Source organism: Vidua chalybeata, chromosome 3 (genome assembly GCF_026979565.1).
Source record: "Vidua chalybeata isolate OUT-0048 chromosome 3, bVidCha1 merged haplotype, whole genome shotgun sequence".
Classification (NCBI taxonomy): domain Eukaryota; kingdom Metazoa; phylum Chordata; class Aves; order Passeriformes; family Viduidae; genus Vidua; species Vidua chalybeata.
This window is the reverse complement of record NC_071532.1, coordinates 2,537,600-2,555,939: the sequence shown is the minus strand read 5'-3', so window position 1 is coordinate 2,555,939 and position 18,340 is coordinate 2,537,600. Positions and strand designations below refer to the sequence as shown.

Sequence of the window (18,340 nt, the reverse complement as noted above, 5' to 3'; positions counted from 1 at the left end):
TTCCTCCTCCTGTTAGGGTTTGAAACTGACACCACATTGCTCCTCATGCTGTCTCTCCTTCCAATTCCACACTAATCCACAAAGACAAACCTGGCCCTGCCAAGGTACTTTTTTCAGCAGTCGATTTGATTGGGATGCTCTTTTAATTCCACAGCTCCAAGTTCCCATTCCCATCGCTGGGCTCGTGCTGCCCAAAACCTGTTGATGGCTTTCTCCTCCTGTGTGGTGTGCTGTGCCTTCTCCCTGTGCTGTCAGCGAGGAGCCCTGCCCCACATCTCCTCCATCCCCCTCTTCTTTTGCATCCCAGTCTTTACACATCAAAGACCTGGCTTTAGCTCACTCCGAAAGTCCAAATTATTCCCAGAGGCACCACAATCCTTTTAAAATTAGTAATAAAAAATAGATCATGAACAGGAATAGTTCTGACCAAAACGTTCCCTAAACTCCTGGTAGATCTCCCGGCTCTCTCCTTTCTCTCTGCTCACGTGTCTGTCTCTGGAGAGAAGACAAACCCATGAGATCTTGGCTCTGGATGTTCCTTGCATGGGTAAGTCAGGACTTCTTCCCAAGGCTTGCAGATCTGCATCACAACTGGGGTACATGAGAGAGCATCCATTTCTCACTCCATAATCTTCCCAATGCTCCTCCTCCATTATTTCTTTCTCTATGAAATCAGGCAATTTCTCTCCTGGGATTTAATGCAGATTGCTTTTATTTTTCTTTCACCAGCAAACGTGCAAGACTCTGGAATCTCAGTGTGGGCATTTCTAGCCAGGCTGAGGTTTCTCAGCTATGGCCCCTGCAAGTGGGCCATAAAAAAGCAAGAAACGAGGCTGTAGAAGATGTACAGACCTTCAACAAAAGATGGCAGAGCTAGGGAAGAGGTTTCATTTCTCTGGAGAGGGGGAATTCCACATTCAAAAAAAAAAAAAAAAAAAAAAAAAAAAGTAACCCAGGAACTTTTGGAGCTGTTACTAAGTTCTGCTGGTTTCTGGAGCGAGTATCAGTAAGGATTTGCTGTGGAGGGGCAGCAGTTCCTGCTGTTGCACGCAGGGCTGGTATGTGTTGTACCCACGTGGAATGTGAGCTGCAAAGTTCAGCTCTGACTTATCACAGGCAGCTGCCTGCTCAGTTTTTCCATCTTCTCGTCCTCAGCAATTTCTTTCTGTACAAAGGCACCGCTCTCCTGGCCGTGCACACACCCTATAGATGACTCAAGCTGTTTAACCTATGGGCTGGGAAGGGACATATGAGAAAGAGAGAGAGAGACTTGTTCTCACTTCTATTTTTAAATGCTATGGAAACACTGAAATTACTATAATGAATAACAATTAAACTGGTCTGTGAGGTGCATTATCTGTACATACACATACTTTTTTTTTTTTTTTTTTTTTTTTTTTTTTTTTTTTTACTACTTGCCTTTTTTTTTTTATCAGAGCAATCAGGTTTTGACGAGGTGAAAGGTTATTCTTAACAAGCAGTCTGTTCCAGTCACCATGAGAAATAACGAGCGTTCATTGTGAGCACACATCCTGCTGTTCAGACTTGCCGTTGCTACGATAACAGAAACAAAACACTGGTTTTGGGTGTTTGCAGCTTCCGAGGATGTGGTTTATTTGCTGCCTGTGATAGTCTGATGACTGAAGATGGCTCTCTTCCAATCATTTTTGAATTTTCTTCTGTCTCTTAGAAACCCTTTTGTTGTGAGTACTTTTGAGGACATAAGTGATGACAATGAAGTTTATTTTCCCAAAGCACAGAAGACATCCTGGATAATCTGAAATGTTTTCTTTGTTTATTTCTTTACCTGCACCTATTCCCAGGCTCTGTGAGTACAGGTTCTGACTAATCAGACAGAGGGGAAAGACACCGTTTGAGCAGGAAGGGAGGAGAAATGAGCTTGAAAATAGGATGATTTTGAAACAAGCACTGTAATTCTTAAATAAATTAGTTGTCTTGAGACAGCACCTAGAATTCAACACCCATTGTACCAGCTGCTGAGCACAGACACAAGGGAAGGACAGCCTCTGTTACACTGTCTATGGAAACAAAAATGCCATGAGTGTTGGGAACGATTCCTTTGCTCCACACATCACCGTTGAGCTTGCACGAAGCTCCGCTGCCATAACCTGTATTTATTCCTGTGGGTGTGCTACAGAAGGCTGGATTTTGGGGGGGGGGGTCCTGTGGCAACCACCCCACCCCACTTGGCATTCCACTGCCACGAGCTCTCTCACTCCAAACTTCTGACAAGAGGAGCAGGCCCTTGCAGTTACTGAGTCAGTGCAGTGGAAGCCTCGCGACACCGCGCTGCCGTGAAGCTGAAACAGAGATTTTTGGAGTTAAGTTAACAAAATGAATTAAGCATTTATAATTTAGCTTGTAGAGGTATGCATTGAATTTTAACCTTTTACTTAAGAAACCTCTGCCTGGTACAAAGGGCATGAGAAAATGCAAAATCCTGAAGCTTTTTGCGTAAAGAACAATACCAGAAGAAGCAAAGAACCCAGATAAAGAAGCTCCTCTGTCTCCAAGCCTATCAAGCCTGACAGACCTACTCAGATAAGCACCAAAGGACCAAAAGGGCACGCGCAGAGGGGAAAAGTTTAAAAGTTCAGCCATGAGGAAGACCAAAATCTTCAGCCTCAGGACCACCAGAGACCCCCGTGCGACCACCACAGCAACCCAGGCGTGCCCAGAAGGGCGTGGGCTCATTCAGCATGAGAGGCGAGGACAGGGGTTGAATATGCATGGAAAAGTTGTGCAATGTGCTGCATATGGAACATCTTTGGGAATAAAGGGTCAGACTGAGGCTCGGGGCACAAGTCTTGGAGAGATATCTCACCTGTGTTGGGCACTGACATACACACCCACTTCATAACTACCCCAGGGTGTGGAGTCTATTTATTTTTTTATTCTGTGTATCGCTTCAACGCGTCCCTGGCTGCAGTGCTGGGACAACCTTGCTCTCCAGGGAGAGGTGAGAATTAAGGATGTGCTTGCAAGGAAACAGAACAATGAAGACGTTTATTTTGCACAGCTGACGTTTGGGGAAGTAGCGCTCGCAGCTGCCACGGCAAATCAAAAGGATGAATCTGAGAATTTCCTGCAAGAGGGTGAAAAAAGCCTCAACCAGCAAACAAGCTAACTTTTGTCACCTGTGTTTTCAGGGAAATTTGCTTAAGCTGTCTGGGATAATTGATAAATTACAACTTTGTATGTTCCTGGCTTTATAGGGGACTCTGGGATCTGTGAGAAACTGGGCAAGAGACAGTGCCACTTCAAAACACAAGAGGCTGGCCTGACTCTTAAATACACTGAAGTAGGGCTGTTCTGATGAGCCTAAAAATCCTGCAGCCAGCTCTCAGCCTTAAAGCAGTAAAAGCACCCAGTTTTATTTGCTCCCTTCACTTGTTCCAAGCAACTGGCATTGCCTCTCTATGGGTCTCCACTTGGGTCTTGCCACTCTGGGTGGGTGCAGGTGAATAAATTCTGTGCTCTTCCACTTCGAGTGCTTGCTGCCCAGTCAGTGGGGAAGCAATTCATCCTGCCACAACCAGGCACTGTCATTCCCTGAGCTCTGTCTCCCAGCTTTCAGCTGTGAAATCCCTCTGCCAGCATTCACTGCACCTGAGACAAGGGGAGAACTGCATCACAAAAGCAGCTTTGGAGGCAGCACAAACTCGGGAGTACTTGTAAAGTGTGCTCAAAGTATTTCAGTGTAGCATTTCGATGAAAGACACATCCTAGAAAACGCAAACTTAAAAGTACGGGTTGGAGTCAAATGTAAAAGCTTTAAATAATTTTCCTATGCGAAATTTACTGCACTGACATATAAGGATATACCACGGAAGGTGTGCTGCTCTTAACCCTGATCTGCAGCAGTTGTAAACCCCATTTGCTTCGCTAGAAAACTTCTGTAGGGCGTGCAAAATGGAGTGGAAAGAGAAGTGTATCTGCTCTAACAGTAAAAAACCAGAGCTTCCTTATTTCTTATTCCAGGATTGCTGTTTAAGCTCTTCTAGTCAAGCAGAACAGCAGCGTTTGGATGAATGATGACAATGTGTGTTTTGCCTATCTCCCCTTCTACACTTCCTAAAAATGCACAGTGCTGTTGTTGTGTCCTCCAACATTAAGACTTCCCGTGGAGACACAAACATGTTTGCTAATCTGGCCCCCGTGTCATGTTTAGGGCTTGCCAACTTCACTACTGTGATAAGCAAAAGAACAGCACACACACACACCACCAAAGCCTCAAGACTAAGGAAGAAATTAGCTTCCATTGTGGGCACCTTCTGTCCACTCCCACTTGAAGGGGAACAAAAGACAAAAGGAGGTACCAAAACGATGATTTATCACCTCTAGCAGTACCCACTACTAGGGAACAGCTCTGAAGACACCGTGCTGAAATCAAGTGGAAAAAAATGATACCATGGAAACGGAACAAAATTAATAATTTGCTGCTACATCTCTGCCCTAGACCAGGAAGGCCTTAACCTGCAAATCACCAGATGCTCAGCATATCCTGGTGAAGTCTCACCACATCTTTGCCTTATTACTCATTTCCTCACACATCTGTTTCCAGTCATGCTCAGAAACAAAATTCTGCATTGGCTGAGTACCTGGCAGGACAAAATACACCTTTCATGATGTTTTCAGTTTCTGCTTGAATTCAGAAATGTTTACATGCATTGATGAGATCCCTGTGGATTTCTTCTCTCTCGGGGTTCCTATAGGTCGGGGTGACCCCAAGAGAGATCCAAAAAGAGTCTTGGCTTCCCCAGCCCGAACGCAGCCGAGTCTGGAATGATTCCGATTGTGTTTTCAAGGTTGTTTATTTCTTCTTATCTGAAATATTTTCCCTCTGACCTGCCGAGCTCTGGCTAGCAAGGAGGCCATAACATTCTGCGTGCCCCCTCGGGCGGTGCTTACCTTTTATATCAAAAGTTATGTACATTATGTTTACAATTTGTTACCAATACCTAACATTTCTGTTGGACAGCGTGCCCCTACCTTAAACCAACAGAAAAGTGTCACCATCACAGCAAGGCATGGAGGGCAAGAACAAGAAGCTCAGGACGTGCCCAAATCCCTCCATCTTGTCCCCTGAACCCCTTATCTTAAAACCCCGAAATTCCATTTTTCCACCCCGTTTTAGTTTAAATATCACACTCCTAAAACCCTTGTGGCTTGTGATTCCTCATACAGAGTTGGCTGCTTTTTCCACGGGCTAAAATGGAAGGCACAGGTGTTTCTGATTTGATGGCAGGGTCTCTCAGACCCCTTGCAGGGTCTCGAGACAGCCAGAGGGATGTCCTGGACTCTCAGTCCCCTCTCAGTGATGCCCCAGACTGTGGAATTCCAGTTTTGGCACCGAGAGGGCATTGCACGACCCGGCATCTCCCCTTGCTCTCCTTCACTGCGTGAAAAACGCCAATCGCCTGGTTTTGAAAATGTTTAAAGTTTGTTAGTAATAAAATAGTTATAGAAATAGTAATAAAAGTGATGATTAGGACACTATGAGACACTAAAAAGCAAAGACTTATGGATCTCTGGATGGTTTTTGGGCACTGAGCTGCCACAACCATGCCTTGTAAAAAAGGAATAACCCTTAAAAGCAACAGTATGAGATTCATATATCTCATACATGGTGCATAAATTCCTTGCAAATTAAGAATTTGTCTGGTTTTTGCCAACTTCTTCCCCTTAATCCTGGTGGTTCCATAGAGATGGAGAGAAGGTGGAAGGATGTTTGTCTTTTCTGATAAGGAGGCTGTAACTCTTCAGGTTTCCTGTCGCTGTTATCTCTGTGTGAAGAGTTTCTTGATTATCTTATCCCTTTCTTGAGCTAGTAAAAAATATCTTACATTGCACAGTTTCTATTTTAACATTGTCCTGTAACCTAAAACTATATTTAACACACTACTTAAACAGGATTAATACAGAATTACAAAATGACCCTCCACAATGCATATAGTATTCAATTTAATGTTTGCAAAGAGCCAATCGCAGAATACGCATTTTTCACAGCTGGGATATCATGGACACGCTCAGTGCCTCCTTCAGTCAGGGCTGGAGGCTGCAGGGAGAGCCAGGGCCGGCACTGACACCCACTGGAGCTGTGGGAAGTGACGGAACCGCCTTTTGTTCCACCGGCTGCCCTGTGGGCCCGCGACTCTCCGCGCCTGCCTCAGTTTCCCTGCGTGTCGCGAGTCCCGGGGCTCCCCCTGGCGACAGAGCTGCCCGGGCGGGGGCCGCGGGGCCGGCGGGGGCACGGTGCCCAGGCAGGGATGGCGCCGGGGCATCACTCGCCGCCCCCGCCATAGCGATTATCGCGATACGAGCCCATATCGCTTCGCGGGCGAAGCTTTTTGGGCGTGGCGGCGCCCCGTAGCCCGCGCGCGCGGCCCCGCAGCCGTCGCCGTGGCAACGGGAGCCTCGCCGGTGTCACGTGATCGGGCCCGCCCCCACGCCGCCGCGCCCCCTCCCGCCGCCATCTTGAAAGTTGCGTCAAGATGGTGGCGCCGGCGGCCCAAAGGCTCCGCCCCCTCCGCCTCGCGCGCGGCGCGGCTACGTCACCGCGTTCCCGCCGCCCCGAACCCGGAAGTGCGTCTTGGCGTTCGCGGGCGTGCGGGGCCGGCGGGAGCGCGCGAGCCCGGCCGAGCCGAGCCGAGCCGAGCCGAGCCGAGCCGAGCCGAGCCGAGCCGAGCCGAGCCGAGTGCAGCCGAGCAGAGCCGAGCCGAGTGCAGCCGAGCAGAGCCGAGCCGAGCCGGGCCGAGCCGGCGGGGCGGAGATGGCGGCGGCGGAGCTGCAGGGGAAGTACCAGAAGCTGGCCCAGGAGTACTCCAAGGTACCGGGCGTTCCCGCGGGGCCCGCGTCCCGGCGCCGCTTTCCGCGGCTTTTTCGGCGGCTTTCCCGGTGCCTCCTCCGGGGGTGAGGCGGGGGCGGGTTTGCAGGTGGGGAGGCAGAGCGGCCTCGTCGTGCGGGGCATCCCGGCGCGGGGCCGCGGTTCTGTCCGCTGTGCCGAGCCCTGAGGGCTGGGTCGTGCAGCTCGGCCGTGCCAGCTCGCTCCGGCCGGCGGGTGCGGGAGCTCGGCGGTGTCAGTGGCGCTTGCAGTGGCTCGGAAGCGAGCAGGACGCTGGCTTCCACCTCTGCCTCCTGTCTGGCCCCCTTCTTCTGCCCTAGGTGACTCTGCATCCTGTTCCTGGTGCGCAGGCTTTTGCAAAGATGTGTAGCCCGTAGTGGGGAATGCCTTTCCTTTCCAGGGTGCCTGAGATGACTTCTAAAATAGTGGAGCCTTGCTTAGTACAGTGCCCTTCGTTCTTTCTTCTTCGCTGAAAGCAAGAGGAGGCTTGGTCTCGAGTGGCAGAGTGCTCCAGCAGCCTTGGGGAAGACAGGCAGCGCTTTGGTTTTGTGCAGCCCCACATCAGCACCCGGCACTTGTCTGTATTTGACACTCCTCCCAGCTTACAGAGCCATGTCTCTTCTGCTTGGAACCGTTACAAAAACACCACGTGTAGCATCTAAATAGTTAACAGATAGATACCTTTTTAATGCTTCCACAAGATGGTTTTAAGAACACTTAATTTACTTTGCAGCTTCTGACCATAGCATCTAAATAGTTTACAGATAGATACCTTTTTAATGCCTCCACAAGATAGTTTTAAGAACATTTAATTTACTTTGCAGCTTCTGACTGTAGCATCTAAATAGTTAACAGATAGGTACCCTTTTAATGCTTCCACAAGATAGTTTTAAGAACACTTAATTTGGGTATTAGGTCACAGAATTCACATGTCTTGTTTTGTACAGAGGCTCTGCTATTCCTTGGAGATCAGTCGTGGCAGAGGATGAGATAATGGAGGGGTTTTGGTGCTTGATTCCTGAATGGGCATTGGAAATGTGGACTTCTGACTATGGCATCTAAATAGTTTACAGATAGATACCCTTGTAATGCTTCCAGAAGATAGTTTTAAGAACATTTAATTTACTTTGCAGCTTCTGACTATAGCATCTAAATAGTTAACAGATACCCATTTAATGCTTCCACAAGATAGTTTTAAGAACATTTAATTTACTTTGCAGCTTCTGACTATAGCATCTATATACTTCTGATTATAGTATCTAAATAGTTAACAGATACCTTTTTAATGCTTCCACAAGATGGTTTTAAGAACATTTAATTTACTTTGCATCTTCTGACCATAGCATCTAAATAGTTTACAGATAGATACCCTTTTAATGCTTCCACAAGATAGTTTTAAGAACATTTAAGTTACTTTGTAGCTTCATAGGTCACAGAATGAACTTGTTTTATACAGAGGCCCTGTTATTCCTTGGAGATCAGTCGTGGCTGAGGATGAGATAATGGAGGGGTTTTGGTGCTTGATTCCTGAATGGGCATTGGAAATGTGGACTTTCTGACTGTAGCTTCCAAAAGTTCCAGCTGCTGGATTCTTTCTTTTAGTATCATGGTGTCCAGAAGCTTTATTTGAGCTTCATCGTGCACTTGTCAGCCTGTGGCATTTCCCTTCTCCTTTGCTGGAACTATTTTTTTCATCTCATCCCATTTCTCGTGCAGAGCAGCTCATTGTGGCACTCCCCTTTGCAGAACCCCCTCTTCTCTTTGTTGTTGCGTGCAGGTGGAAATGCAGAGTAGCCCTGGAGTAGCCTGCTCACTCAGTGGTGCTCTGAGAGCCACGGAGAGAGGTGGACGAGAGTTTGACACACTCAAGCAGTGCTGGGGGAAGTCCCTGCCAAAGGATTGCTTTTCCTCTTGGTTCACAGACGAGTCCAGAAGAAGGATGAGGAGAAGAAGAGACTCTGAAAACACACAAGTCACAGGGGTTCTGGCTCTCTCATGAAGGAATAGTCAAAGCAGCCTGTGTGGGTCACACTTCAGCTGGGGTCTGTGGGTGCAGCAGGAGCTGCTTTCATTCTCTGCACCTGGCACGTTCCTGCAGTGGCACAAAGACAGGTGTGGGAAACTACTGCACTGCTCCTTCTTGCTAGGGAAGCCCTGTGCTTGGAAGTTTTTCTGTGGTGCACTGGGAAGTTTCTTGTCCTGCCTTTGTGATGCCTGAGAGGCACAGTGGGAATACTGCAGGGGAAACAGCTGTGCTTAGCAGTGACTTCTGACCTTTCAAATGCACTCAGTCACCACACTGAAACAATGAGCCACTGCTGTTTTACACTGAATCTTGCCTTTTATGCACCTGCCAGATACCTCTACAAACCCTTTTAATTTATATCTGCAACAGCTGGACTCACACATGTCAAATGAATGCAAACTGCCTTTGAAGAAACCAGGATTCAAGCAATTTTCAAGGAATGGGAAGATGGAACTGTCAGTATCCTCATTGCTGCAGGGTAGAGGTACTCTGTGAGGTGACTGGGAAATAGACTTCTTGAGTATCACTTTTCACTGCAGTGATTTTAGCTCAGATTTTGGGTCCTGCATAAGTAAGGCCTCCTTGTATGCTTTTTATGCCTTTTTGTGTCAGTCTGTTCTCTATGGATCATCTGCTGCCGCTGGTAATAAGTAATTTTGCTTTAAACTCCTCTTGAATTGATACAGATTTTGACTTTGTGAGTCCTGCTTATGCTCCAGAACTGGTTATAATCAGTTTTGTGAAGAAGAGGGGAGAGACAGAAATAGCCCTGAATATGACCAAGAACTTCACTAATCAAGGAAGAGGCTGCAGCTTTTCCATATTTGTTCCTAGTTCTTCAGATCGTAGCTATATTTAAGTAACTGGTCTTCAAGGGTATTTATTGAGTAAGAATTCTGTTCTATTTGACCAAAATGTACTTCTTGTTCCTTGGCAAGTCAGGATATGAATTGGATGCTTTTTTCACCCTGATACCACTGCTATCTCCCTGAAGAGAATACTTGAAAAAGCATTCACACTTGGCATTCACTCTCCTGAGAGAATGTGATGCTTTCTGCACTTTCTCATGAATGGCTTCTATTCATTCTGTTGTCTTGCATAGTTACTGGCATCTCTTGTTTTTCAGCTTCGTGCTCAGAACCAAGTCCTGAAAAAAGGAGTTGTAGATGAGCAAGCAAACTCTGCCTCACTGAAGGTAATCTCTAAAAACTGCTCATGTCAGATGTGTACTAAGCTGTGACAAAATAAGAATCTAGGGGTACTTTTTACTAGAAAGTAATGTGAATAAAGAAAGAAGAGGGAACTTGATTCCAGTAAAAGAATTTCTGTTTTGCAGCTGGCCTGTTGTTCTCTGTAAATGCTGAGTTTGTAAAAGGGGAAGGTTGATTCATGATGATTACAGAATTAAATAGCTATTTGGGTATTGGGTATGATCTGTGGTCAGCTCAAGGAAGTGAAATACTTTTTTTTTTTTAGTTTAGAAACGATACTTTCTGTCTCTTCAGTATTAAGAAGTGAAGCAATTTTTCAATTTGTTCTTGTTTTTAATGTGTAAAAATAAACGTGAAGATTTTTTTTTTTTTGTCATTCAGGAACAACTGAAGATGAAGGATCAGTCACTGAGGAAACTGCAACAAGAAATGGACAGCTTGACCTTTCGAAATCAGCAGCTTGCCAAGCGGGTGGAGCTACTTCAAGATGAGCTTGCATTAAGTGAAGCTCGGGGCAAAAAGAACAAGGTATGTGCTGAAGGCACAAAAGACTGGCTTAGCAGATGTCTGCTCCTCACCTGTCAAAGCCTTGTCCTGATCTTTAGCAGCAGGTATTTTGTGTCAGGCATTGAGCTGAATGTCCTTGTCAGAACTTGTGTTATTTTACCTGATGTTAGTGAAAATACCCATAAAACAGGTATTGGTATATATCTAATACATGCTGTGTAGTTCTCTACTCTTCTAGTCTGTCATTGCTGGTTTTTTTTAATGGATATTTATTAAGTATTCAAATAACTGGGAAATACTTTGCAGCTCTGTGATTGGTCATCTGCTCTGCAGAAAGCTGATCACTCCTCATTTCCCATCCCCACCTCTTTGCTTTGTAATTTTGATGTTGGTAGTTAACCCTGTGATCATAGCTTTTCTATGTGAATCTTGTCAAATGTTTTGAAATCTAAATTTTTAGCTTGTATTCTTTATGTTATTTCAAAATGACAGAATGATTTCAACACTGTGATCTTTTTCTGCCAGAATGCTTGCTGATTAAACCTAGTGATGTCATATTCTAACTGTGCCTTCTGTAGGTAGCATCACAATTCCAGGAGTGGTGTGTGCTTGGTCTTCAGTAATTCTCAAGCATCTCTTGCTACTTTCCTCATGAGGAAACCCCTTTTAATTACTGCTGTCATTTCTTTTTGGTGCTGTCTTTTTTCAATGTGCTGTCGTTACCAAGACTGGCTTTAAAGAAATCATTCAGTTGATTAGTCATATGATCATCTTCCTTACTTTTCCCCTAAACTCTTGCCCATTTTTCTGCTGTCCAATTCCTTGACAAGCATAGTGCTTCTGACTGCACTATACATGAGCCACAACAGATCAATCTTTCAAATGCAGTTTGACCCTTCTGTTCTTGTATTTCAAATTGTGTAAGTTACTGTTTTGCTAGCTGTGTTTGCAAATTTTGAAGGACGTCAGCCTGTCTTTAGTAGCTTTGCAAACAGTTTCCACTGAGTTTCTTTCCTGTTCATCTGTCAAAATGCACAGCTTTAGTTCCCTGATCTGTGTTAGAGTGCAATCCTTTTAGAAGGAGCAGAACATGTGCCCATATCTCAGGTGGAGTTCACAGGCTGGCATCAAATACAGAGGTGACTTATCTGCCCTGCATATCCCAAGTGCTTGAGGTTTGGTGTTGAGTTTAAATGCAAACAGTGTCTGGTGGTGATAATACATTTCTTCAGCAGTGTGGTGTGTGGGATTCACTGGTGGTCTGAGTCTTTTGGATTGAGTGGAAGATGAGGAGACAGGCAGAGGGGTATGTGTGGTTGATGTGGTTTCCGTGGCACCTTGTGCTACAGCCTGCTGAGAGCAGCCTGGCTTACTCCTGGGCTTGCTGGGCACAGATGTGCCTTACACACAGCTACCAAACCAGCTGAGCCTGGGAATGGAGGGGTTTGGATTACTGACTGCATGGGATCATGCAGGATTCCAGTGAATTCAGATGGGCTGCTGCCCATCCAAGTGATTGATTCCCTGTGAGTGTGAATGGGACCCCTGAGTGGAGGCTTTCCCAGGGCAGTGTTGTACCACTGCAGGGTCACAGGGGTGTGAAGGAACGTGTGCTGCCTCGAGGCTGGTGCTGTGTGCCAGTGTTCACACCTTTTGATGTGTCAGTCAGGGTCAGCAGGACTTCTGCTGGTGTGCCCCTGCTGGGAGTTACCTGTGGGAGCTGTTCTCCCAAACCTGGGACTTGGAGATAATGAGTGCATTGTGTCTCTTTTAGAAAAGTGTAGAATCTTCATCTCAGCTGAGTCAAGAACAGAAAAGTGTCTTCAATGAAGATCTTCAGAAGAAAATAGAAGAAAATGAACGACTGCATATACTTGTGAGTGAAACTTTGTTTTGCCCTTATTTTTGGTTCAGAGAACTAGTGATACAAACAAAGATGTGGAAAGTAAAGTGCTGTCTGAAAACTGGTGGGTTTAGAAGCTTAGTTGTATGCAGAGCAGTAGATTAGATTGGATTGCTTATAAAGATGTTCACTAGGCAAATAAAGTATTTTGATTTTGGATTCTTAAGACAGTGTGTGGACTCACATAATACGTGTTTTCTCATTTCGGCTTTTAACTTTTGGTGACAGCTGCCCTACTGAAAATAGCCTGGTACTTAAAGGAAATTTCTTACTAGTTCATTAACTGTTTCAGAATTGTTTTAAGGTTTAAAATATTTTCTGCAAGTTGCCATAATTAAGTCAGGAATTACGTCACCAAAGTGGAATGCATTTCACTTTAGAAAACTTAAGAAAAACCTTTTGGCTCAAGTTCAGTTTTTCATGTGTTTGCTATTAGTCAGCAATTTATTTAAAGAATGCTTAGCACTACAAAACTTTGTTTTTATTAAAGTACTTTGTCCCTGAGTTCTTTCCTCTGTCGATAAAGTAAAATTTCTGTTTTTCTGAGAACTGGTAATTGCTGTTAAGCTGATCTGCCTAATGAAATTGGAGTAACTCAAAGGACTGGATTCAATAGTAAAATGAAGCTTTTTTTTTAAGAGCTTTGCTTTTCTTCCTGTAGTTCTTTGAAGCAGATGAGCAGCACAAACGTTTAGAAGCAGAGCTGAGGAGCAGACTGGAGGTTTTGGAAACAGATGCTGCCCAGCACCAAGCTGTGGTGGACAGCTTAACGAAGAAATACACAGAGACCATAGAAAAGCTGCAGAATGATAAAGCCAAACTAGAAGTAAGGAGTTTTTCCTCTTGCTTGCAAGTTTGAAAAGTTTTGAAATGCAATGTCTTGCTGTGTCAGCACTTACATTGTGAGATTATCTTCTTGCATAAAGATCAAGTCTCAGACACTAGAAAGAGAAGCTAAGGACTGTAGGCTTCGAACTGAAGAATGGTAAGTGTCTTTATTTCATTGATGTAAAGAAATAATTCCTGTGAAACACTAACTGGATTATTTGCTAAAAATAATACTTTTTAAAAAAGGGGTTTAATTAAAAGACTTTGATAAAACTCAAATTATATTATCATGAAGACAAATGTGAGCAGTGCAGGTCAAGCCCCTTTCTCCTTTACTATGTATGGGACTAGACAATGCCACAATTTCTGCTTTCAGTAAGAGCAGTTTTGTCTCCAAGCTTTTTCAATAGCAGTAATGTTGATGAAAGTTTGAAGAATTTATTTGTAGTGCAAAACCATAGAAAGTAAAAACTTGTATGAAACAAAGATATGTTAGTTTGTAAAAACTGCTTCAAAGAAAAAAGTTTGAGTAACATATGCTGAGAGAACTGACTGAAAAGAGTTTCAAAAATCCCTCTCCACTGCAAAAGCTTCTTGAACAACTGTTTTTGCTTCAGGTAGAATGTTCTCAGCTAGAATAGTTGAAAGTTTTTATCAGATAATTGTATTGTTAGTTTTGGAATATTTTCATTGTCTTGAAGACAAGTTGTAGAAGTTGAGGACTGTGGCCCAAATCAAATTAGGGTGCATTTCTCTGAAGTTCATTAAGCTGCATTTTTTTAGAAGATACACGTGCAGTATAGATCTTTAATGTAATGGATAAGATGTACAGTGAATGATCAGATGCAGAGTTCCTTCTTTCACATGGTAACCCTCAAGTGTGTGTTTTAATTATCTTGATAGATGTGAAGATACTTGAATCCAGTAACTCCACTAATACAAGTCAGGCCTTCACTAAAAATGACTTGCAAAAGAGGAGGAAAGCTGTGTTTGACTGCTATTTGCTTTTTTTTTGAAAAACTGTAGTTTTAATCTGCTACTAGTCAGTTCAGGCTTTTTCTATCATGTTCTATGGTGACTGGGTTATTGGTGTAATTAAAAGTTGTCCCTACTATTTTAAATTATACTGTATTAAATTTTTAAAAGTAATAAAGCCTGACACTTCTTTTTAAACACTGAAGTCACTGTCTGTTGAACACATGGCAGGATGTGTCCCTGAGAATACTGCCCTTCTGTTCTCCCTGCTTTGTCAGGGGAAGGGATTCATTTGCCTCTGACACCCACACTTTACTCAGAAAAGCCAGAGGATATGGGACTTGAGAGCCTGCATGCTTTGAAAATTAAAGGGCAGAATGTAAGGCAAAACATGTCAAACCACTTGTTTGTCATTCCTGTAAGTTTGAAAAGGAAATACCAGTACATTTGCAGTTTGCCTTGGAGTTCATTTTCTGTCATGCTCAGTGCTCATGCAGTACCTGCTGTACAGTTTCTATGCAATTTTGGAGCTGCTCTCCTAGAAGCATATTTTTTAATGTGCATGAGCTACCTATTGGCCAGTTTCTTCATATCTTCTGTGTCTATTTTGGATAATTTTTCTTTGTTAGAGTTGATAAGTTTCTGTGTATCAAATATTGTAAGAAAGGAAAAAAAAAAAACCTGTCACTTTGACACCTTCCCCCCACCACCCTCCACTATATGTGCAGGAGTTCTAGATGTCAAATGGGAAGCAAAGCAGTGAAGAATTTGGGGGTCTAAGCTGGGTAAGGTGTGGAATTTGGTCTGAATTATGGAGTATTCTTTGTAGATATATGTATATAATGCTGGAATATATTACTGTTCATCTCAGCAGTCTATTCTCATTATATAAGTAATCTTAATTACTTAGGGTCACATTTACATACACAGTCAAATGCAAGTGAAGAAAATTTAGAGAAAAATCACTTGAGAATGCATCAGAAACATAATTGTCAAGTCTTGACAGAACAGGCAGTATCATAGCAGTGTTTAAATATGGGTTTTGAAAAGCCTTTGAGGTATCTCAAATAGTGATGTGACATAGTTAATTTAATTATTACTCATTACCTGCTTATTGGAATACTGCACTGGATGCATAGTAACTAATTTGGAGGCCCTTTTACCTTCCCATCCAAATTCTAGTAGAAAAAAACACCTTCATATAGCTTATATAATAGTTGCACTATAAGAAAATAAGGTGAATTTTAACTCTGAAGTAAATGGAGCTTCTCAAGAATGGAATTTAGGATTTACAAGTTTATGGTAACTTTCACCACTTTTGTTAGGGATTAGGATTCAATGTTGTGTTAAATATGAGATAAAGGAGGACAAATGACTCCCACTGTATTATTTTTATCCAAATTCTAGAAGGAGACAGTTATGCACTCAAGGGATGCCTATAGTGAGATATGGTGTTGGTGATCCAGATGAAATTTTAAAGGTTTACAATGTGTGTGTGTGTGTGGTTTTTCGTTTGTCTCTTTGTTATTTAGCCAGCAACAGCTAAAGAATCTTCAAGCAGCTTTGGGCAGTAGACTGGAAGAATCTCTATGCATAATTAATGAAAAAGTACCTTTTAATGACACAAGTACGTATTGCCTTGGCCTGGGTATCTTGTTTGATTTTTTTTTTTGGGTATCCATCTGGAGGGAGTACTCCTTATGAATTAAAATGTATTAGCTGTAAGAGATGTTGGACGTCTGAACAGACACTTGGAGGTAACTGTAGTAAGTATTTCTGATACTTGTCATGGTCTTCTTCAGTAATTCTAAAATACCAAGTTTTTATATGTATAATGAAAATTGAAACTTTTGAAGGCTTTTGAGTGATTTGCCACTTGTCTTGCTCAGTGTTGACAGAATATTGTAAACGAAGAAGGAACACTGTCAATTTAATGGCTGCTCCATAAAGATTGGTTACTCATCTCAAAGAGTATTATTTTTGGCAGGGTATATTCAAGAGGTGCAGTAAGTTAAGTTGGGGGAGAACTGGTGGCTGCAGAGATACTGTATCAATAATGTCTGCACTTATTACTAGCGGGGAATTTGTCAGGGAATTTGGGGGATTTGATCAGAAAACACAAGAGTAGTTCTTACCTGAAGGCTGTCTTAGACTCGTTTGTCCCTTCATGGGGAAAAAAAGCCCTTTGGACCTGGGGACTTTGACCTGAAGCAGTGTTTTTGTGCTTCCTTTCCAACTGCTGCTAGATCAGCTGAAGTGCAGAGGATCCCCTGGAGTTAGGAGTGCCCAGCCTTTGCGTGGCTTTGGTACAAGCATGGGTTCGTATGTGCTGGGTCAGTGCTGTGCACTGTGTGCTTTCCTAAACAGCTGAACACAAGGGTGGACAGGCACTGCCTGGGCTCTTCTGGACCTTTCCAGGCCAGGATGACCTAGAATAGTGAAAAAGCTGAAGGTAGTGAAGGTGGAGCAGAGAAGTGAAAACAGGCTTTTGAATTTCTTGTATATTTCATTGGTGGCTTTTTGCATTTTTCATTCAGTTTAAAACTTGCTGACGATGTTTTAAGTAGCCTTAGGTTCTCTGAAAGCTGATCTGGCAGGTGCTGCAGGGGTGAGTGTTCCAAGCTCTCCACTGGTTTGGCAATGCAGTGAGTCTTGGCTCAGGAACACCAGATCATCATCTCTTTAGGAAATGTTGACTCCCATACAGCACGTCATACTTAGGTGTTGGTATCCTTTTCACTTCTCTCACTTTGCCTGGCATCTGCTGCCTATTTTTACTTCGGCTTCTTTAGCTTGCTTTTTTTTTTAGGTGGTTATCATTGTAGCAAGAACTTTGCTAAAATAATTTATCTGCTTACTCAGCTGCCATAGCATAATGCCTTTGCTTGTGTGGTAGAAAACACTGCAAATAGAGAGCATCTCTTTAGTGATAGATCAACAAAACTCAGATGTTTGTTTGCTGTGGATTCCAGCTGTCTTCCTGTAGACCCTGCAGCTGGCTTCAAGTGTAACTAGCAGCTCATTTCAGTAACAATCAAATGACTCTAAGCATGATTTCCAGAGCAGAAAAAGTTTTCTGTAGCATTTAGTTAGAAGTAGGATTCAGTCATTTTAGACAGGGTTATTTTCCTCGAAACATAACTACCTCTTTCCGTGTGTTAACAGCCAAATGTGAATGACACAAAAGGACCAAGAAACTGTAAATTTCCTTTGTGAGCAATTTTTAAACTAATCTGGTTATTGTTCAACTGAATTGAGCATGGATGTGACCCCTTTTAAATCTCTAAGACTTTGTAAGCTGTTCTCTAGGTACAAATAGCCCTCTTCCCCTCTACTTGTGGCTGCTTGTAACTGAATAACCATTCTAGTTACTTCATGACTAGAGAAGAATGCTGAAATAGATGGAGAGTACATCTTAGTCTAAATTATCAACATGTTAAGTGTATACAGGAGCTTTAAAAACATGGAAACCATTCAAAATATATTAGTCTTGGCCCCTCCTTGGAATGTAATTGAAATTTGAAGATAATCTTGAATTCTTTAAGTGTGTTTTCTTTTAAAATATTTTTTCACTCTTGTTTGTGATGAATATTGTTCTTTGGGCAAGAGGAGTCTGCTCTTATCTTTCAAAATCAGGGTCTTCAGATGATTAAATTTAGACTTAGAATCTGAGGCAAGTACTGAACTGCTTTCCTTTCCACTTAATCACAGAAACCCTTAAGTGAGGATATTTAGGCCTACTTTATTGGAGTCAATTGTTGTATCTCTTTAGTTAATATTGCTCACATAACCTGTAATATCTCTGCACTGAATTTTCTTTTTAAAATCAGTATTTACAAAAAAATGTCTCTTCCCTAGAGTTTAACAAGTGCATATAACTCAATTTTTGTCCTGTAGGATCTGCTCGATACAATGCTCTGAATGTACCATTGCACAACAGAAGGAATCAGGTAAGTGCTTCTTGTGGTTTCATGGGACCCTGTGCAACTTTCTACACAGATGCTGAAATAAAACCAGTCATTTTA

The 18,340-nt window shown here is 43.1% G+C and overlaps 1 protein-coding gene across 9 annotated transcripts in view; it reads left to right on the top strand.

Moving 5' to 3' along the window:
- Positions 1–6,733: 6,733 nt before the first annotated feature.
- Positions 6,734–18,340, top strand: part of PPP1R21 (protein phosphatase 1 regulatory subunit 21) — a 31,706-nt gene continuing 20,099 nt past the window's right edge. For 2 of the 9 annotated variants that reach the window (XM_053937721.1, XM_053937713.1), the window contains exons 1-8: positions 8,315–9,346; positions 10,018–10,086; positions 10,484–10,630; positions 12,384–12,485; positions 13,174–13,338; positions 13,439–13,497; positions 15,848–15,942; positions 18,213–18,265. In XM_053937721.1, the coding sequence (XP_053793696.1) occupies positions 9,284–9,346; positions 10,018–10,086; positions 10,484–10,630; positions 12,384–12,485; positions 13,174–13,338; positions 13,439–13,497; positions 15,848–15,942; positions 18,213–18,265 (753 nt within the window). In that variant the 5' untranslated portion in view covers positions 8,315–9,283. Of the gene's footprint in view, positions 6,851–8,314; positions 9,388–10,017; positions 10,087–10,483; positions 10,631–12,383; positions 12,486–13,173; positions 13,339–13,438; positions 13,498–15,847; positions 15,943–18,212; positions 18,266–18,340 lie in introns of those variants that run through there. The other 7 variants (XM_053937714.1, XM_053937717.1, XM_053937722.1 and 4 more) reach the window with 7 other exon arrangements.